The sequence below is a fragment of the Mirounga leonina genome, unplaced genomic scaffold (genome assembly GCF_011800145.1).
Source record: "Mirounga leonina isolate KUSES-001 unplaced genomic scaffold, KU_Mleo_1.0 Mir_82, whole genome shotgun sequence".
In the NCBI taxonomy this organism is placed as follows: domain Eukaryota; kingdom Metazoa; phylum Chordata; class Mammalia; order Carnivora; family Phocidae; genus Mirounga; species Mirounga leonina.
In genome coordinates this window covers 14,889,210-14,909,051 of record NW_023270825.1, presented here as the reverse complement: position 1 = coordinate 14,909,051, position 19,842 = coordinate 14,889,210, and the positions used below count along the sequence as shown (strand labels likewise).

The 19,842-nt window shown below is 47.0% G+C and overlaps 1 protein-coding gene across 1 annotated transcript in view; it reads right to left on the bottom strand.

The window, feature by feature from the left end:
* Positions 1-19,842, bottom strand: part of KCNK10 (potassium two pore domain channel subfamily K member 10) — a 122,265-nt gene that overhangs the window by 66,729 nt on the left and 35,694 nt on the right. Inside the window, exon 2 of the mRNA XM_034992235.1 lies at positions 444-778. Within this exon, the coding sequence (XP_034848126.1) occupies positions 444-778 (335 nt within the window). The remainder of the gene's footprint in view (positions 1-443; positions 779-19,842) is intronic.

Below are 19,842 nucleotides of genomic sequence, written 5' to 3'. Positions count from 1 at the left end.
ACAGGTTAACACATCCCTGCTCATTTAAAATTCCTTCTTTGGCTTCTAAGGGCAGCCTCTTGGCCCAGCGTCTCACACAGACTTCAGAATCAGGAACTTGATCAGCACAAAGAGATGGACTCGAACTTGAAGATCCAAAGCCCTTTCGCCTACTCCTGCCTCCAGCCACCTCATCCAAAAGCAGGTGATGTGAAACCCAGCCTGCTCCTAACATCACGGCATCGAGGCCGTGGCATGCATGGGCCCCCTTCCCGCACATCATCACATGCCTCACTCTCTGTCTCCTTTGAGGTCCCAGCTCAGACGTCACCTCCCCGGAGAGGCCCTCCCTGACCATCAGGAGCATCTCAACCAAAGGCAAAACGCAGTGAGCCCGAAGGACAAAACCCAAGTTGCCCCTTCTCCCCGCAGGCTGCTCTGTGGCTGACTTGCTCCCCGCTCACCTGGATCAGCGTCTCCAGCTCCTGGGGGCTCACGCAGATATGATCCCGCAGGAACTCCGCCTTCTCCAAGGCGATGGTGTTCTTCTGGCTGCTTTCAAAGGGCTGTTCCAATGCTCGGAAGACCAGACCGCCGGTGACGAGGTAGACCACCACGACCACAAAGATTGCGACGACTGTTTTCCACTTCATGACGGTCTGCAGGCCCCCCTGGGAGGCGCCTTCCATCCTGGCTACCACCGTGGCTCGGGAGGAGATGGAGAGGCGTGGGGTGGCGTAGTGCCCGTTAGCGGCCCCCTTGGGCTGGCACGCAGGGGGCGCGGCTGCCGGAACGGCCACTGAGAAACAGGGCGGGGGACAGGGGGAGAGAGAGTTTGTTGATAAATACAAGACACGGAACGCGTCAGAAACAAAGCACAGATGTCTTTCTCAAGCCAGCTTTCAAACGGGAGCACGAAAACCTGGCTCACCAAGCCGGGCGGTGAGGGGATCTGACCAGTTGCGAGGTGCCTGCTTGAGTTCTTAGAAAAGGAGCACCAGGAGTTCTGGTATTTCAAAAAAAAGTAGTAGTAACTGAGTTTAAAATTCTTATATTTCTCTACAAGGGTCCAGTTTTGAAAGTCAGGTCGCCGTGATTTATAATTCATCTCTTCTCTCAAGCTTCCTTGGTTAAGCAATGTCTAGGATGCAGGACAAACCTTCATACTTGAAAAACAGACGTGTTGTGCAACTCAGAGAGGGAATAGATAAGAGATGGATGCCCAGCTACTCTGTCCACATACTGAGGACTGGAGGATACCAAGAGCAGAGAGGAGATGAACGTCTAACGAGTTTCAAAGTCCCTTCCATCCTGGGTCGTGGTCACAAAACAAAGGGAAGAAGAAGGGCAAGCTTGCTATCGGGCAGACAAGTCAAAACTCAGACATAGTAAAAAAAAAAGTTGGGGTTTCAGAAGACGGCCAAAGTGAAAAACAAAAGAACAGGTGACTGGACTGAGGGAAGGAAACAATGAGTGATGTTTCATGCCAAGTAACTTGGTTTCCTGGAAAAACATAAGAATAATAAAATAGATTTTAAGCACATTTCTAGGTAGAAAACGCGATGACCTTAGTGACAGAATTTTTCTTCTATTTTCCTCCAGTAAGAAGCCATTGGAAAAGAAATTTCCCCTTCGTTTTGAGAACATATTGGATTCTCAAAGGTCCCTGGTCTTGAGAAGGTCAATTTCATTACCTTGGAAATAAATATGTGAAGCTGGAGGCTTTTCTAGAATGGCAGGAAGAGCAGGGTCGTGTGGCACACGTGATGCTCTCATGCACTTCGGAACTCTGTCTTGTGCAGCAAGGAACAGCAACGCATTTGATTTTGCTCTGCCTTTAGTACACTAATGTTTATTATGGCTTCTGTCACAGTGGAGCCTGGCTGTTGTGTAAATAAGGTTTTAGGAGATGGTATTAGCTAATTACCTAAGTGGGGCAAACAATCCCACTCAAGAGAGCGGACTGCTCACTCCCTGCCTTGGGAAACTCAAGATAAATAAAAGCACGGGAAGGTCACTCCTTCCCTGTTCAGAACACCAATGATCCTGATGACATCCGACCAGAAGGGTGGCCGCCTCGAGGAATCCACATCTGTAAACATCTGCCTTTCCTCCTGGAGCCTCTAGATCAGCTTTTCTCTTTGAAAACCAAGCGGAACGTCAGCCTTTTATTGGACATGATTCTAGCAAATAAAATCATTAAATGTTAGATTTCCTCCCGACTCACTGAACACAAAACTGTCTGGAATCTCTCACTGAAAGATTTAAGAATCAGAATCAGCACCCTGGGCATCATGTTCTTGCTAATCCTTTCCCCAAAACATGACTCTCAGGTTCCTACCGGCCCCTGTTGATACTGAGGTGCGTCTTGTCTAGGACAGCTTTCTTTCAACCTTGCCCCCACACTTCCCACTCCTTCACCCTCCCTGCTGTATCTCAGTCCCCTGTGCCTCTCACCCTTCCCAGGACCACCAACCTCATCGCTCCAACACAGCAATGCTCTGTTCATGCCTCCACAATTCATGGATGTTCCTTTGGCCAGCAGCCCCTGCCCCACCTTCACCTGCCTGGGAAACTCTCACCCTCCTCAGTGTGAGCTCATATCTGCCTCCTCTGTGAAGTCGTCCTGGACTCTCCAGGCAGACCCGGCATGCCCGTCTCCCCACGAGCCTAGAAATCCCTGGGAGTCTGAAAGCTTGTCTTTTGATTGTTGGATCTCCATTTCTTGGCACAGTGCCTGGCATAGAGCAAATGTTTGTTTTCTGTTGTTGTTGTTAACTCCTTCAGACTATAAACAAAAGGCCCATCAGAATCACCACCACCCTCAGTAACAAGCATTTATGTAGTGGCCGACTGAGCAGGAGGCGCTGTGCTATGGTGGGGATAAGTCAGAGTCCCTCCCAGCTTTGGGGGTTTGATAACCTACTTAGGGAACACCCTCCCACAGCGTCAGGTGACAGACTCTAGGAGGAAGCCCAATGATGGCCTTGAGCTCTGAGGTCAGCTGGAGCTGGGTCTCCTTCACTGACTTGCATCATGGATGTTTCCGGGGCTTCTAGCATTCCTGAGGCTGAGCAGAATTGGGCCTGACAAAGGTCTTTCTCAGACCAGTTCCTGATGCCTGTTTGCTAAGAGACTGTCCCTGGGAGCAGAGTCTGAATAGAATCCACCAGTCCCAAGTTTCCAAAGCACGAGGAGCAAAGACTGGAGTTTCAGTCCCAAAGCCATCACTGTCTGGTTGACCACTTAGTTTCTCTGTTTCCTCATCTGCAGAAGGTGGATAGTAAGGACTCCGTTGGAGGGCTGCAAGGCACATGCATGGTCATGGCCACCGCATATCCCCGCTTCACAGATAAAGAAACTGAGACCCAGAGAGATTCCATGGCTAAACTGAGGTCAAAGGGGCAGAAAGTGGGGGAGCCGGGATTAAAACGAGAATAATCTGACTCCAAAGTCAGTTCTCTTCTGGAGCATAAGCACAGAAGAATAGGAAACAAAGCAATTCCCCTGGTGGAAAGGGCCCTTTTATCCGAAATGTATCAATGGATGGGGCATAGAAAGTAATGACCTATCATTCCTCACAACTCCCACGAAAAAGTATCTGGCACCAAACGCACTGCCAAGAATTGATGAGAAGGGAAAGGCGGGAAGGGCAATATCCCTTCGGTTAATTTTCATTTTAAAATGCTTCCTTACAAGCATTCGCCCATTCCACTTCTACCTAAACACAGGTAGATATGGGAGCACGTGCAGAAATCTGCTTCCTCGTGGTTGAACAGGTTCGAGGTAGTTTTGAATTTTTCGGCTTTCCCATGCCCTGTATTTCCTGCCCATTCTTGCGCTCAGTCAACAAACACTGGAGTCAGCCGTGCACCGTGCTTGGCGCTGGGGATACGGAAATGAATAGGACCCACCGATACCTTCAGAGTCCGTGGGAGGGCCGACGAGGATTTACACACGCACGAACCTAGTGCATCGTCACGAAACCCGGTGTGGAGAGCACTAGTCAGTATCTATCCCCCTTGACAGGTGAGGCACGAAGGCCTGGGGCAGTGGCATCCTTGGACCCACCTTCAGACATCTAGCCCCAAGTGCCTCCACTCCTCCGCATCACTTGAAACAATGACATCCACAGGCCTCGGTTTCTTGGAAACCTGAAAGGCAGCCCTCCTCAGAGGTGCCTGTCACACAGCAACGTGACTCTGCCCATTGACCCAGGCAAAGTACAACTGATTGCAACACACCGGCGAGAAGCAGAGAACTCCTGCCCTCCCCGCAGCCCTCCCAGGCCTGGAACGGGTCCAGGGCCACCTGCATCAGCAGCTCAGAGCTTCCAGAGAGCTCCAGGTGAACGCTGAGCCTGGAATCCCCAAACCGCTTCCCCAGGTGTATGTGGACTTGAGGCAAGTGCGGAGGGTGGGTGTCGGGAAGAAGGAAGGAATGCTGAGGAGCCTTATAGCAGCTGGTTTTACCATGACCGTCCTCTGAGAAGAGCAGAGAGAATGTGCGAGCTCCCTCTGATTCCACATATCCCAACAGCCGGACCTTGTTCTTCCAGCTTCCATCTGATGGCTGTACCTTAAAGGTGATGGAGCTGGTCCTGATAAGAATGCAGGGACAGTCTACACACACTAAGTGAGCAAGCCATGCATGTCCCCAAAAGGCCACCACAGAAAAGGCTCTCCCTTTGGGTTCAGGGATTTCTCTCCCCTAGCCCTCTTAAAACACCAGGCTTTGCGCCCAGATAGAAGAGACCAAGGCATCAGGAAACGTCTGGGACCCTTTAGAGACAGAGAGCCAAGACAAGAGGAAACCAGGCTGAATGGGGAGGAGGAAGGAGCTGAGAACATGCTGCCACCTTGACTCACATCTGTCCCCGCCTCGCTCTTTAGGGCAGACCTTGTCTTCTCTTACCAGAATCACTTCGAAAGCCCCCAGTCCTGCCTCTTCGAATCCATCCTCCACATCGCAGCCAGGTGGCGCTCTCCCAGGTGTGACTCTGAACACAGCCGCCTCATACTTGAGCTCCTCTGAAGGCACCACAGTGCTTCAGTAAAGTGCAGGCTCCTTCCAGGACCTGGCGCCTGCTCGTCTCCCCAGCCTCACCTGCTGCCACGTCCCTCACATACAACCTTTGACCCCGCCAAACCCAGCAGCACCCTGACCCTTGCATGCTGAGCCACCTGCTGATGCCACCCTCTGGGCCTTCTTGCTTCCCAGATACCTTTATTCCCCCACTCTTTATCTGGTCCATAACAGCTCCTACTTCAAAACTCACTTCATGCATCACCACCTCCAGGAAGTCCTCCCTGACTGCCCACCCCCCAACATAATCAGATGTCCTTCCTCTATGCTCTCTTTATGTCTCAGTATGGAGCTTAGCACACTGACTACAACTGAGTTGCTCCTACTTATAATTTGCTCCATTCCTGAATTCATTCATGCATCCATCCACAAAGTTACCAGCATTTATGATACCAATTTCACACACTTGCCCAACAGAAAATCTGACTGCAGAATTCATTGAATCTGGTAGTGTGAGCTGCCCCAGTACTGTAGTATTTTCTTCCCACAGAGAGACAACCAGAGTCGGGGTGTTAAAGTTCTCAGACAGTAAAATAGTCTAAGGAGAGCTCTTCATGATTTGTTCAACTCCTAGGGAAGACGAGAAAGAGCCCAGGACCAGGGCTCCTCCTCGTCCGTGCTGAGCTGGTCGGAACAGCCCTGGCATTTCCCACTGCCTTGCTCCTCTTCCAAGATCTGGGGCTCCCTACCTTGTGGTTTTCCCAACAGGCCCCACACCCCACCAAGCTGGTGAGATGGACCCCTCTGTCATGACTCTATCATCAAGGCCTGAAGGCACACAGCCACGGCTGGGGTTCTGTTGTCTAGTTCCAAAATGCTTCCTGAATAACATATTTTGTCTCTTGCTCTAGGTTTTTTCCTCCATAATTTAAATTAACTAGAGCTCTTAAAAAAAAAAAAAAAGATTTTTTTCTTTTTCCCCTACCTTTTGGATTAAAAATAATATAAGCAGCTGTAGTTCCCAAAATATCTCCTTTACCCTGGGGCCAAGTGTTTTAAATCCCATTGTCAGGACTCATGCCTTCCAGACAGAGATTTGCCTCTCCCAGGTGTTTTGTCAAAAGCAGTTACCTCTCCTCACTGGGCTCCACAAAGGGGACCTTTCCCAAGCAGGTTAGAGCCAGGGGATCCTTCTAAAATTCTAATCCTGCTCCTGCTTAAAGCCCCACAATTATTCCCACAGCTGTTTACATGGCCTCCAATGTCCCATGTGCTTAGGGCCCATCTTCCTTCCCCAGCCCCCCTGGCCCACCCTCCACATGCTGCCCTCTGACCCCAGCCAACTCCCTTGGGTATCAGTTATCTCAAGCACACAGATCACAAGCGGTTGTACCAATCGAACCAATTCTTTTTACAGATTCACAGTAGAAAGCAAAACAGAAAAGCTCATGTTAACCCATTCGGCAGAAAAATCCTATGACTTAAGCCCATAAGCCAGTGAAATGCCTCATTCCCTAACCTGAGGAAATCTGTTCACTGCATCCCACCCAATGATGGTGACAGAAGCAGCTAGAGGTACTTTGATAAATTCCATATTTATCAGAGCATAAAATACAGAGGTGATCAGGACACTAATGTTTTACAGTAATGAAAAGGGAGGGGCATTTAGAAACTTTATGTGCCCTTTATTCATTTATTCAACAAATACATGACAACTCTGTGCAAACTCCACACTCAGTGTCCAGGCTGCCAAACCACCATCCACCAGAAAGCTCAAGGGACAAATTCTTTTGAGAAGCGCAAGGCCAGGGACACCAGTGGATGTAGGTTTCCCTATAGCTTTGATTCCCCTCAATGTAGCTTTAATCCCTCTTCGATCTCTGCTTCCTCTGCTCTGACCCAACCTGTCCTCCCCATCCCAAACCTTTCCAAAGACACCTCAGGTCCACCAGACTGAAGACCTCCCCAACTTTCTCAGCATCGGGCGCCTGGGTGGCTCAGATGGTTAAGCGTCTGCCTTCGGCTCAGGTCATGATCCCAGGGTCCTGGATCGAGTCCCGCATCGGGCTCCCTGCTAAGTGGGGAGCCTGCTTCTCCCTCTGCCTCTGCCTCTCTCTCTCTCTCTCTCTCTGACTCTCATGAATAAATAAATAAAACATTTAAAAAAAAAAAACTTTCTCAGCATCTTCAGGGAGCTTTCCTCCACCTTCTTCAGTGACACCTGGGCTTCCCCTGATGACACTGTCCTCTGAGTGTGGCATTCAGGTAGAGGCTGTTCAATCTCCCTCATCCACAATGTCAGGGCCACCCTGTCCCAGAAAAATAACACTCCACACTCTTGCGTCCCAATCCCTGTTCCTCTGAGACCCAAACCCTCTGGCTTCTCCACTTCCTCCTCTTCCCATGGCTGTCTGTGGTAGAGCCACTTCTCTCCTTGATGCCCTGAAGCTTCCGTCCAGGTCCTGCTTGCCTCCTGAGTTATTTCAGCTGTTCCAAGGACAATCCATCCAATACCCAAACTTCCCATTTCCTTGATTACCATCATCTCCAACCCACTTCAACCAGTGACTCAGGCTGGGTTCCCCAGAAGCAGATCCCGAGATGAAGACTGGTTTGCAAACAGTTTATTAGGAAGTGCTTCCAGGAGAAGCCCATAAGGGAGTGGGGAAGCAGGGAGGGGAAGGGCAGGAAACCAAGTAAGAGTGGATTCCAACTGAAGCCCTATCCCCTGAGCCCATGGGAGCTCTGCAGTATAGATAACTTCTCCAAGTTTGTCCCACCTTGGGGCCAGGGAGCTAGGCTCTTCTTCTTTCCCCCAGTCAATCACTGGCTACAGACAACCCTGGAGGGACATAAATGCCCAGGAGCATCCTGGTAGGAGACGCCAGTAGACCAAGGAAATTCTTCTGAAAAGGGACTCTTTGTAGAGACGAGCTACAAGGGGAGAAGCACACAGACTCTGTAGGAGGGGTGCACAGGGCCAGGAAGAGCGTTCTGGAAGAGCTGGTGGGGCACCAATGATTTCCAGTACAACTGCCTCCTGCTATGGCCACATCCCAAACCCCATCATCACAAGAAATGTCCCTGCCTCAGAAATATGCCGGTAAAGAAATCCACTTCAGACTGGAGCATCCTATCCCCCTGGCTCTCTCCCGGGAAGTACCCCCACAACACATCCTGCCCCCACTTCTCACTCTCTCATGCCCCTACTGTGTTTTCTTCCCTCCCTGCCCAGCTTAGATTCCACGTTCAACCCTTTACTCTCCAGCTCACAGACTCTACTCCCTCTCTTTCTGGCCTTTCCTGGAGACACCTGGAGACACCCCCTTCTCTCTGCTCAGAGACCATATCCAGGCTGCTAGATGCCGCTGGGAAATCGAACAGCCATGGGGATTGCTGCCTCTCTAAACCTACAGCTTCCTTCTTCAGCTCGGTTCCACACAGCCAGCTGCCCTGTCCCCCTGCACCGAAACAGCTGTCCGGACAGACGTCATGGAGATATTAAGGTGTATCTGACTGTACACACACCTGAAATTGTACATGGCAATCCGTCTGCAAGATAGCGTCTACTTTACAGAAGGATTTGCTGGGGACTGCATGGGAATGGCAAGCTGTGTGTACGACTAAAATGGGCGGTGGTTTATATTTACAATCTTTAAGAACGAACTGTTTATGTAGAATGAGCTGTACCCTCATTGTGCCTTGTCCTGAGGTCACTGAGATGGAGTCTCCACGCCCCGGTACACTGTGCTTTGCATGCAGCCTCAGCCACCTGCCCTCCAGTGTAGCCGCCCGGTGCTCCTGGCTTGCTTCATAGTCACTAAAACCTCCTATTAAAAAAAAAAAACTTGGATGAAAAAAAAAAATTTTAGATGGCTCTTCCTTCACTGTGCCTACTAAGTCGCAAAAATGAATGAGATCCATCAAAGGCAGAAAACGGTTTCTACAAAACACCCCACAAAATGGCTTTGCCTTTCAGCATTACCCTCTGGATAATTTCCCCCTTAAAGTGGCTCTTCTAATTCAGTATCGGTGCTGCCATCAGCAACATCTCCGTGATTCGCTGCAAATGCAGCCTTCAGAGGCTGGGAGTGAGTTCAGGAGGGGGGAAGGGAGAAACCTAAAAGGGAAAAGAATACCCACATTGTTCCTCATGAGGGTGGGCACACAGTGATGTAGCAAATGTATCCGTCCGTTTCTCTGAAGACTGAGAAGTGTTCGCAAATACTATTAATAGCTCTAATTAGTGAAGTCTCCAAGGAATCAACAGACTTCCTGAAAAATTGGGGAGGCAGATCTAAAAAGATAGGGAAGGGAATCTTCAATAAACCAGCACTCCTCGGTGTGGGGTACCAAATGGGATCTGACAAAGCCAAGAGTCATTGCTGCCAGGGGAATCCTAGGGCTGAACCAGCCTCCAGGGGAACTTTCCAACCAACCATGAGCTGCTGAGTGTAGGCTGGTCCTTCTAGCCAAACCAAGGCTCCTCCCCCCAAATATCTGCAGTCCTTTCTCACTAGTAATCCCTCCTGCTAGAGAGTAAATTCCTCTAGATGCCCCCTTACTCTGGGCCCTTTGCCTCTAAATCTCCCAGAGCCCCAATCCCAGTGCACAGCATATAATAAGAGCTCAATTAATATTCATGGAATGGATTCAACAAACGTTGGTCGTGTCTATCACACGTCAGGCACCAGCAAGCACAAAGGTGATGGAGGAGGACCCTGCTGTCCAAGAGCTCACCAGGCAAAAAGGTGGATGCAACCTTCACCTTCACTCCCATGTAATTCAGAAAAGGCCTAGCACTCAAGGATCTAGAAAAGGCATCCAAAATCTCAGAGAGCAAACAGATCCCTGCCTGGATCGTGAGGAAATCTGCCAAGCTGCTATGCTGGTCCTTAACCTGCTCCCCAAGAAACAGCTCATAAAACAAGGGAGTACAGAAAGAAGTATGCTCTGGCACTGTTTTCAAAAGTTCACTTCCTCTTCCATGTTACTTCTTATAGATCCTCAGACCCACACCTGTTACCCAGGCAACCTCTCCATGTGATGGGTTAGCAGCAATTAAGCCGTCATCAAAAACATATTTCCATTCAAGGAACTGCCCAGTTACAAGAGCCATAGGTCCTGACTCAGAAGCCTATAACCAAAAACCTACAACCAATTATCGAATATTGGCACATCATAGGGCTCAATAAAATAGCGTAAATTGAAAGCGTTCAGCTTGCCATGTAAACAATGTTAACGAGGGACACAACAGCCCTTGTAAATAGCAAAGCTCAGGGGAAAAACCACAAGAGGAAAAAAATTTTTCCATAGATAGCTAAACCTAACTTTTGGGTTCTCGGCTTTTAAGCAAGGAATATAATCCTCATAAAAAATCCTAGCTGATATTTAATGCGTCATACGCTTTGGATTCAACCTGTATTTAATTGCTTTGAAGTTGCCTCTGAAGAGGTCATTTGAAATACAGTCTTGTGGTTATGATTCCTCCTCTTCATAGAAAGGAGGAGGAAAAAGGGCCCAGAAATCTTTACAACCAATTAAAATAGCAAATGACACAACCGGGCTATCTTGGAATTTGAGGGCATTTCCAAGAGTTCCCTGCCATTTAAAGATTTTTAATAGCCCCTCAGATGCCAGTTGCATTTCAGCTGCTATAACTGGGAGGTGCTGAATCCAGCAAAGCCATTCGCTCCCTAGTCACAGGGCTAAATTAGGTACGTCGTGGAGTTAGCACTCGGTTCCTCAAGCACAGCCAAAAGTGCCATACCACTTAATTCACTGGAAACTTCCACATGAGGTCCATTTCCTGATGTTCTCTAAGTGGTTCACAGGTATCAGGGTAGTGTCTTTCTGTTCATGGATCATTGTCGGCTAATGTTCCCCACAGCACATAATGCAGCTTCTATCATTCGATGAGTGCCTACGATGTGCTCAGTAGTCTGTGAGGTGCTCTAAGGGAACTTAATAGAAGTATTAGCTATCACCAGAAAAAAAGGGTCCCTCAAAGTTGGCATTTCTTACTGGTCCTGGTGACTCAACCCAGAAGCAGACCATAGGGTAGCTTCTACATGACCGTCTAGCTAGGATAGGGTTGCTAGATTTGTGAGTGTGCTAAAATTCACATCACATAAAAGTCACCATTTTAACCATGTTAAAGTATACAACTCAATGTGCACTGCAAGATTCAGAAAAAAAAAAAAAAAAGAATGCAGGACAGGGAGTTAAATTTGTATTTCAGATTTTTTTAAATTAAGGTAAGTATATCCCATGCAATATTTGGGACATACTTATACTTAAAAATTGTTTTTCTGAAATTCGCATTTAACTGGGTGTCCTGCATTTTATCTGGCAATCCCATGTCAGGGGGACAGGAAGAACACAACCATCAACCACCCAACACAACCAGCCAAAAACATAGGTAAATACGACACTGGGTGATATCAATCATAAATATAAAAACAACCAGGCTTGAACCTCTGGCACCCTGTCGCAGCTGCTCTTCCCAAGGCCCCCACCGCCTCCACCTTGCCAGATCCTGTGCCCACCAACATGGCTGCATCCAACTTGGCCTCCCACAGCACCCCACATAGAAGGCTTTGCTCCTTTTTTTTTTTTTAAGATTTTATTTATGTATTTATTTGAGAGAGAGAGATAGGGAGAGAGAGCACAAGCAGGGAGGAGAGTGAGAAGCATGCTCCCCGCTGAGTAGGGAGCCCGATGTGGAGCTCGATCCCAGGACCCCGAGATCATGACCTGAGCCAAAGGCAGATGCTTAACCGACTGAGCCACCCAGGCACCCCAGGCCTTGCTCCTTCTTAAAACGCTCCCATTGGCTTCTTGACACCACATTCCCAAGATTTTCCTCCATTCTCCCTGGTTAGGTCTTGTGGGTTTGTTTGCTTGTTTGTGTTTGTTTTTGTTTTTGTTTTTGAGAGACAGAGAGAGAAAGCACACCCATGCAAGCAGGGGAAGGGCAGAGGGAGAGGGAAAGAAAGAGAATCTTAAGCAGGCTCCATGCTCAATGCAGAGCCCGACACAGGGCTCTATCTCACGACCCTGAGATCACGACCTGAGCTGAAATCAAGAGTCAGATGCTTCACCAACTGAACCCCCCAGGCACCCTCCCTGGTTAGGTCTTTTTAAATCCATTCTCCAGATTCCTCTTCCTAAAAATTTGTAAATATTGGACTTTCGTGGGGCTCATCCTGCACCCTTTCTTCTCTGCATTCTCTCCAAGACTAATCTATTTCAGGGCCAAGGTTTTAAATGTCACCCACTTGCTGATGACTGCCAGATCTTTATGCCCAGGGAAGCGGCAGCCAGAGGCCAGCAGGAGGCCACTCACGGATCAGTGTGCAAAAGCCACAGGAGCTACAGGCATGCTGCATCCCAGGTGACAAGCCACGCCAGCACTGGAGGTGGCCAGAGCCCCCTGCTGCAGAGAACAAGGGAGCTCTGCTGGCTACTTGGGTTACAGGGATACTGATACCTGGGTCACCATGGCCATCGCCATAACGTCTGGGCCACTTACAACCAGAACAAGAACCAAGTATTTAATGAAAACAATCTCAAAGTCATCCTCATGGACTACACATGAGGGCCGTGTAGCCACTACCCAAGGGACCAACCTTCCTCGGTGTGTATGCCGAGAGAGCGTGGGCTTTGCAATGCTCAAGGCCAAGGTCCAGGCCTTGGTGCAGTAGCTGGAGAAGCCCCTCACCCAAATAGCAGCATCTCAATGGGCACTGGTGGGAGCTGGGATCAGAAAAGAGAGAGAAACATTTGGAAGGACAGGGCCCCCTGGGAAAACTGTCCTGGACTGTCGGGGGAGGGGAGACTCTTTCTTCCAAGAATAAATTTCTACTCCTGAAAACACAGCTCTGACTGCCTGCTTCATACACGCAAATACCAATGGTTTAGTTTCACTGGCAGATCTCAATTGCGCCTCACACTTAGTATGTCCAAATTGTGCTTGATCGCCAACTGACCAAAAAAGAAGGTTCCTCTCCCAGGATGGTATTAACATCCACCCAGTTTGCTCAAGCCAAACGGCCAGACTCTCAGAGGCAACCTCACTTCAGCCTCCCTGTTCCTCCCTCCCTCCCAGAATTCTGTCATTTCTACTTCCAAACAGACCTAGAAGGAGCCCTGACCCTCCTTCTCCCTACCCCCACCATCCGCCCAGGCCACCACCTCTCTGTGAAACTCCAGCCATAGCGCCTCACAGGTCCTGCCACGTCCACGCTCACCCCACCCCCAGCCATTCTCTGCCCAGAAGTCAGAAAACATTTTCAAACATAAATCCTATCACCTCCCTTCCTCAAACCTTTCAGAGCTCCCACCATTGCATCTAGGATAAAATGCAAGCCCCCTACTCTGGCCCCCAAGGCTTGACAACAGACCTCCGCCCACTTCTCCAGTTTTGTCCCTCCACCCTCGACCCCACCCCCATGCCCTGCATCCCAGCTTTCCTTCACTTTACACAGGGTCTTCTTCCCCCCATTCTCCCCATGGCTGACTCCCACCCATCCTTTGGGGCTCCGTTTAAACGTTACCACCTCACGGAGGTCTTTCCTGACCACTCTGAGGAGCCCCTCTCCTTTTGTCTCTACCTTTGCAGGTAGTAATATTATTTGCTGGTTTACTGTTGATTAGACATCTTCCTCGGCACCTGCACCACTAGACTATCAACTCCAAGGGCAGAGACCTTGCTCATCTGGTTCACTTTTATACACCCAGTGCCTAGCCCAGCACCTGGCACATGGTAGGCATTTGATAAATACTTTGAATGAATACATAAAGCCAAGGAAGAGGTTTATTGTGTAATAATTACAAATTATACCAAAAATCGATAATATAATTTTTCTTTACCTAAAGGGGGTGCTAAATATCAACTAGTCATCTAACACCCTCAGCTAGAGGATATAAGGGTTACCAAGGCAAGTGGTAACCCCAGGATACAGGCCCAGTGTCCGTCTAACTCTAAAACCCATCAAGACTCTCCACTGCCTTCATGTTCTGTTACAAGAAATTCTCTGAAAGAGCAGCTCAAACCGCGATCCTGTATTCATTTGAAAATTTAACCTCAATTTCTCAATTGGGTACTAATAAATCCTGCCATAATCCCAAATCGCAATCTTTGGTGTTCAGGACTGGATTTCACCCAGTGAGAGCAGAGACCAAAAGTTGAAGGGAGACACCTGCTTTTCAGGTATACCCCAAAACAAATCAGCCACCTTTTAGTTATCGACATGAAGGTGAACTACATCTTTCCCCAGGATCTTCCATTTAAGTCCAGCTGCACCTTATCTCAAACCAACTCCTTTTTCATTGCTAGGCACTCACCAGAAATACCCTTATCTGAAAGCCCTGAAGGTACAGAAAGGCACGCCTTTGGAAATGACACCACATAATATCTTCTTATTCTTACCGCCTTGAAGCCTGCCATCAAGCCCTCCCGTGCTTACGAATCAACAGAGGCTGAATCCATGACCTCCTGACAGGACTTCCACATTGCACAACCTCCAAGGGATCCGTTCACAATTGTACAATACACAACCTGCACAACTGTACATAGCGGCCCTACCTTTTAAGGCCTGCTTCAGTTCTGTCAAGTTTATGACCACTCTACAATTTGGACATGAGCTAAAAAAAAATGTTCTTGTGCCAGAAAATTCAAATTTCCTTTCATCACAAATGAACAATTGCTGGATACATCTATCAAACTCTGCAGTCTGCTAAAGAGGATGGTTATCATACTTCAAGGTTATTTTTTTCATCAATTTCCATCAAAAAAACTTGATATGAAAAAGTAAACTGAAAACAAAGATCATGGTATGATCACTCTCTGGGACATATTTACATACTAAATAAATCAGTCAGGATAACCCATAAGATCCAAATCAAACCAAAATTCTTAAAAATGGAATAAACCCTCTCTCCCCCTTCTGTGACTTTTAGTTTTATGGATTTGTGCTTATATTCTACAGCAGACGGTAATGCAGATCTTGTCAGCAGAAAAGACTTTAGCTAGCGACTGAGATCTTGAGCCTGAAATTAGGTTAATGACAGTGGTACCACTCATGGGCCAAATCTGTAACCTACAAATAACCAAGAGGGATGTGGAATAGACCAGAGGTGTTCAAACTTTTCAAACAAAACCCTTCCATTTCAAGGAAAGGCTTTGTTCTAAAAGTTTGAATTTCAAGTAGAAAGTCAATTGAACAGAATAAAATTCAAACTTTAAGTGGAAATTATAGCTATAGAGGTAAAACTCCATTTGAAGGAAGGAGTCGGTCAGGTAAACCAAACAGACATAAGATCTGAATCAAACTGAACTTCCTTCAAATGAACGAGTTTTGTTCTGAACGTTTGAATTTTGAGTGTAAATTCAGTTGGACTGAATGAAATTCAAACTTTAAGTGAAAATTATATGGATAACAGACACAGATGTAAAATTTCATTTGAAGGGAGGATTTTGTTCTAAAAGTCTGAACACCTCTGTCTATTCCACACTACTCTTGGATATTGGATATTGGATATTGGATTCTGTAGTACAAACATAACATATTAAATATGAAATACATATTGCTGTTATTATATATCACATTGCATTATATATAATATAATGTAGTATAGTATAACACACTATAATATCATCTCAAAGCAAGCTTTGGCTGGCTTATTTAGAGGAGGGGCCCAAAATCATATGAGCTTTGCCTCCTTCTCAATCTCTACACTCATTCCAAGACCTCTTGGGACGCAGAAGATTCGTGGAACATGGATGGAAACCATGAATCTGGAAGAAAGAACACCAAAGGGAATATCCAGAACTTGGGTTCTAGTCCAAGCTTTGTACTAACTTGCCCTGTTACTTTCAGCATGAACTGTGGGAGGAGAAGATCTAGGCACCAATACCAACTTTGTGTCACTTAAACTACTACTCTACTACTCTCCCTTATCTATAAAATGGAAACAGTAATCTGCCTCAGGGGATTACACTGCAAATTAAATGGTATCTTACCCATAAGGTGCTTATTGTATTGAATGGCTGTAGTGAGTATTAAATAATCACTAGTTGTGATAATAATTAATTCATTAGATAAGGTCTATAGGATGGGAAATGTGTTCCTGAACGTTGAATACAATGCTAACTGAAAACATTTGTACTAAATTCATTTTGTGTCTTGTTTTGACTAGTTTTATTGTAACTATCATTAGGGATTGTCACTGGTTTTCTTCCTCTCCAGAGACTAGTTAATTGAAAGCCAAATGTACTCATCTTCACCTTTTGGCTTGTAGGTTCCTTGTAGCACCTCGATTTTCCCCCACAGCAATTAGCTCAGGGTCCTACAGAGTCAGTATTCCATCAGGGTTTCTTAAATGAAGGAGAGCTTACCAGTTCTGAAATTCCAATACAACAAAGACCAAGAGCAGTCAAGTCCTTTAATAAATAAAAGAGACCCTCACTTCAGAGCACGTCCAAAATTTAGAAGTACACTGGATCCTTTAAGCCAATTGGCCTTATAATTGACCTCCTGGCTAAGCCTCAAGACAGACTGTATTTTTTCCAAAACTGGCCACAACATCTCCAGTCCTGCATGCTCTCCTCACCATGAGACTCTGATATTCCTCCCATAAGATGGAATCCATATGCTCCCTCTCCTTGAATCTGGACAGGCTTCTGACTAAGGCAAAAGTGGCATTGTGTGACCTCCAAAGCTTCCATAAAAGACCACACTGCTTCTTCCTGGTTCTCTTGGGACACTCACTCTTAGAACCCATGCTATGAGGAAGCCCAAACTAGGCCATACAGAGAGGCTACATGGCATGGTCCTGGGTGGGTGCTCTGGCCAACAGCCAAACTAAGATCTCAGCTGAGAGTCAGCCATAACTGCCATCACATGAGGATGACCCCAGTTGATCCCAGACCCCTCCTGCTCCCCACTAGTCATCAATATTCATAGCCTTCAAGTGTTCCCATGTGAGGGCCCCCAGACATCAGGGAGCAGAGATAAGCCATCACTAATGTGTCCTGCCTGATTTCCTAAACCACAGAATCTATGAGTATAACAAAATGCTTGCTTTATGCCGGTAAGTTGGCGTGGTTTGTTATATAGCAATAGGAACAGAAACAGATTTTAATATATATTACAGTAGAGGAATTGCTCATAAAATGGAATCATGGCAAAAACCAGGAACAGAACCCAAGCCTCCTATATACTGACTAATAAACAAGTCAAAACAAGATTCTAAACCATACAGAGTAAATATAATACTAACATTAAAATCACTATCATTTATTGAGTGCTTATTACGTACCAAGCACTACTCCAGGTACTTTACCCGTATTAACTCATCCAAACATCAAAATAACTCTATGAACTGGGTACTAGTATTATCCCATTTTACAGATGAGCAAACAAAGCACAGGACTAAATTAACTCGCCCAAGAACACACATCTAGTAAGAGGCAGGGCTGGGATTTGAATCTAGTGATCTGGTTCCAGGATGGGTAATCCTATGCAGTGCACTGGGGATGCTTCTCGAGCCTTATGCCCTGTGAAATATACTATATGCGAAGCAGCCAGCATGGTGCTTGGCATACAGTCAACACTCAGTGAATATTGCTTCCTTCCTTCCCCAACATTGACATAATTTAGATCGCCACATTTTCTAAAGCAAAAATGATGTCCTTCTAAAGCCAAACGTACACCTCCCACATTTTGCTTCACTCCTTGTTCATCTGACGGATGATTTCTACATTTTCATCCCCCGCCCTGACCTTTTCCCAGAACTTGTAGATTTAACTGTCTACCCAATTTCTCCACTTAGATGTCCAATTAGCCTCTCAAATTTAACACGAACATAATTTAAATAAAAATCTTGTTTTCACCCATACACATACCCTGAAGCTGCCTCTTCCCCAGACTTCCCCATCTCAGTGAGAGGCACTGCCTTTCATACACCCAGAAGTTCAGCCAAAAAGTCCAGAGTTGATAATGGTTCTGCTCTGCCCTGGCCACGTCTGTCAATCCAGCAGCCAATCCAGCCAACTCTTCCGAGTGGATCCTGATTTCCACCACTTCTCCCCACCCTCGCCCCAACAACCCCCCTCCCCTGTCCAAGGGTCCAAGCTGCACAACCGTGTCCTACCCAGCCAGCCCATTCACCACACAGCAGCCAGCGTGACTTCTTGCTAAAAACCAAAGTTAACTCCACCACTCCCCGCTGCTTAAAGGCCTCCAGAGGATTCCCATTACACCCCAAAGAGCATCCAAACTCCTTCTCTTAGTTCTCCACGTTTTGGCCACTGCCTACCTGCCCCCTCAACCTCAGTTCCCCATCAACACCCTCCAGCAGCCACACCCAGTCTTCCAGTTTTTCTGAGTTAGTTCCCACCTCTGGGACTTTGCATTTGCTGTCCCCTCTGGCTGGAACATTCTTGCCCAGATCCTTGCAGGGTAGCTTCTTGTCAATGCTCAGGGCTCTGCTCCACATCACCTCCTCAGAGATTCCTCCCTGCAGAAAGGCTAGTCCCCCAGCAGTCACTCAGCCGCCCACAGCCTCACTCTGTTTCCTTCACAGCTGAAACTGTATCACCAGCTGAAATTGTCTTCTGTTCTTATTTGCTTATTTACTATGTGTCATCCCCACTGGAATCTAAACATCTAGAGTATCTAGAGTAACATCTAGTGCATTTTGTTCCTTGCTTCATCTCAGCACTTAGATTGGTGTCTGTTACATCATAGAGGCTCAATAAATATCTGTTGGCTAAAATGAACGAATCCCTTTACTGGACCATAAATCCCTGGCAGTCTGGAACCAGTAATTATTCATCTTTGTATCACAAGTTCTGAGCCCAATGTCTGTCTCAATGTCTGTCTATAGGTAGTGAAAGAAAGAAGGGGGGAAGGGAAGGAAAAAGGAGGGGAGGGAGGAAGAGGGCGAGAAAGACAGGAAGGAAAGTTAAAAACACAGCCACAGCACATCATTGAGTTGTCTGATTTGTGGATTTTATAGATGTAGTCTTACAAATGGTCAAAAATTTAATCCCACATCGAACTGATTTAATCAGTTGTCATTATTGAAAAATAATTACTTAAAATCAAGACTGTTTGAAAAAGTCAGAATGTGTGGATGCTCTTACTATATCTGCCATAATTTAACAAACATTTTTCTGCTAGCCAGCCAGTCTACCAGACACATCTGTGAACACGTCTACAATGTAATGTCTCCTCAGCTCAGGGATGTAGGCAAGGGAGTAGAGAAAGAGAAGTTGTCCCAGGAGGAAACAAAAAGGTAGAAATGCAAACCCTGCCCCAAACAGCCTGCCCCTCCAGCAGGAAAGAAGCCAGGAAACGTTCATAGCTGTACAGCCTCTGCTCAAAGCAGAGGAGGCATCTGCTCTTCCTTGCACACTTCAGCCCATCCTAGACTCTGGGTGGCGCCTCTGGAAACTTCTCCCTCCTCTCCCTGTCCTACATGGCCCAGGTGAGTGGCTGCTGGTCATCCCAGCACCCAGCAGGTGGGTTAGTCTCATTATAACGCCACGTAGCCTGAGGGCCAACCTTCCCCCTACCTTTGCCCTTCATGTAAAAGTTCCATTTCCATGGAAGGAAATTCTGGTAAAGATCAAGAATAATGTGGCCTTATGGAATATTACTCAGCCATCAGAAAGGATGAATACCCAACTTTTACATCAACATGGATGGGACTGGAGGAGATTATGCTAAGTGAAATAAGTCAAGCAGAGAAAGTCAATTATCATATGGTTTCCCTTATTTGTGGAACATAAAGAATAGCATGGAGGACATTAGGAGAAGGAAGGGAAAA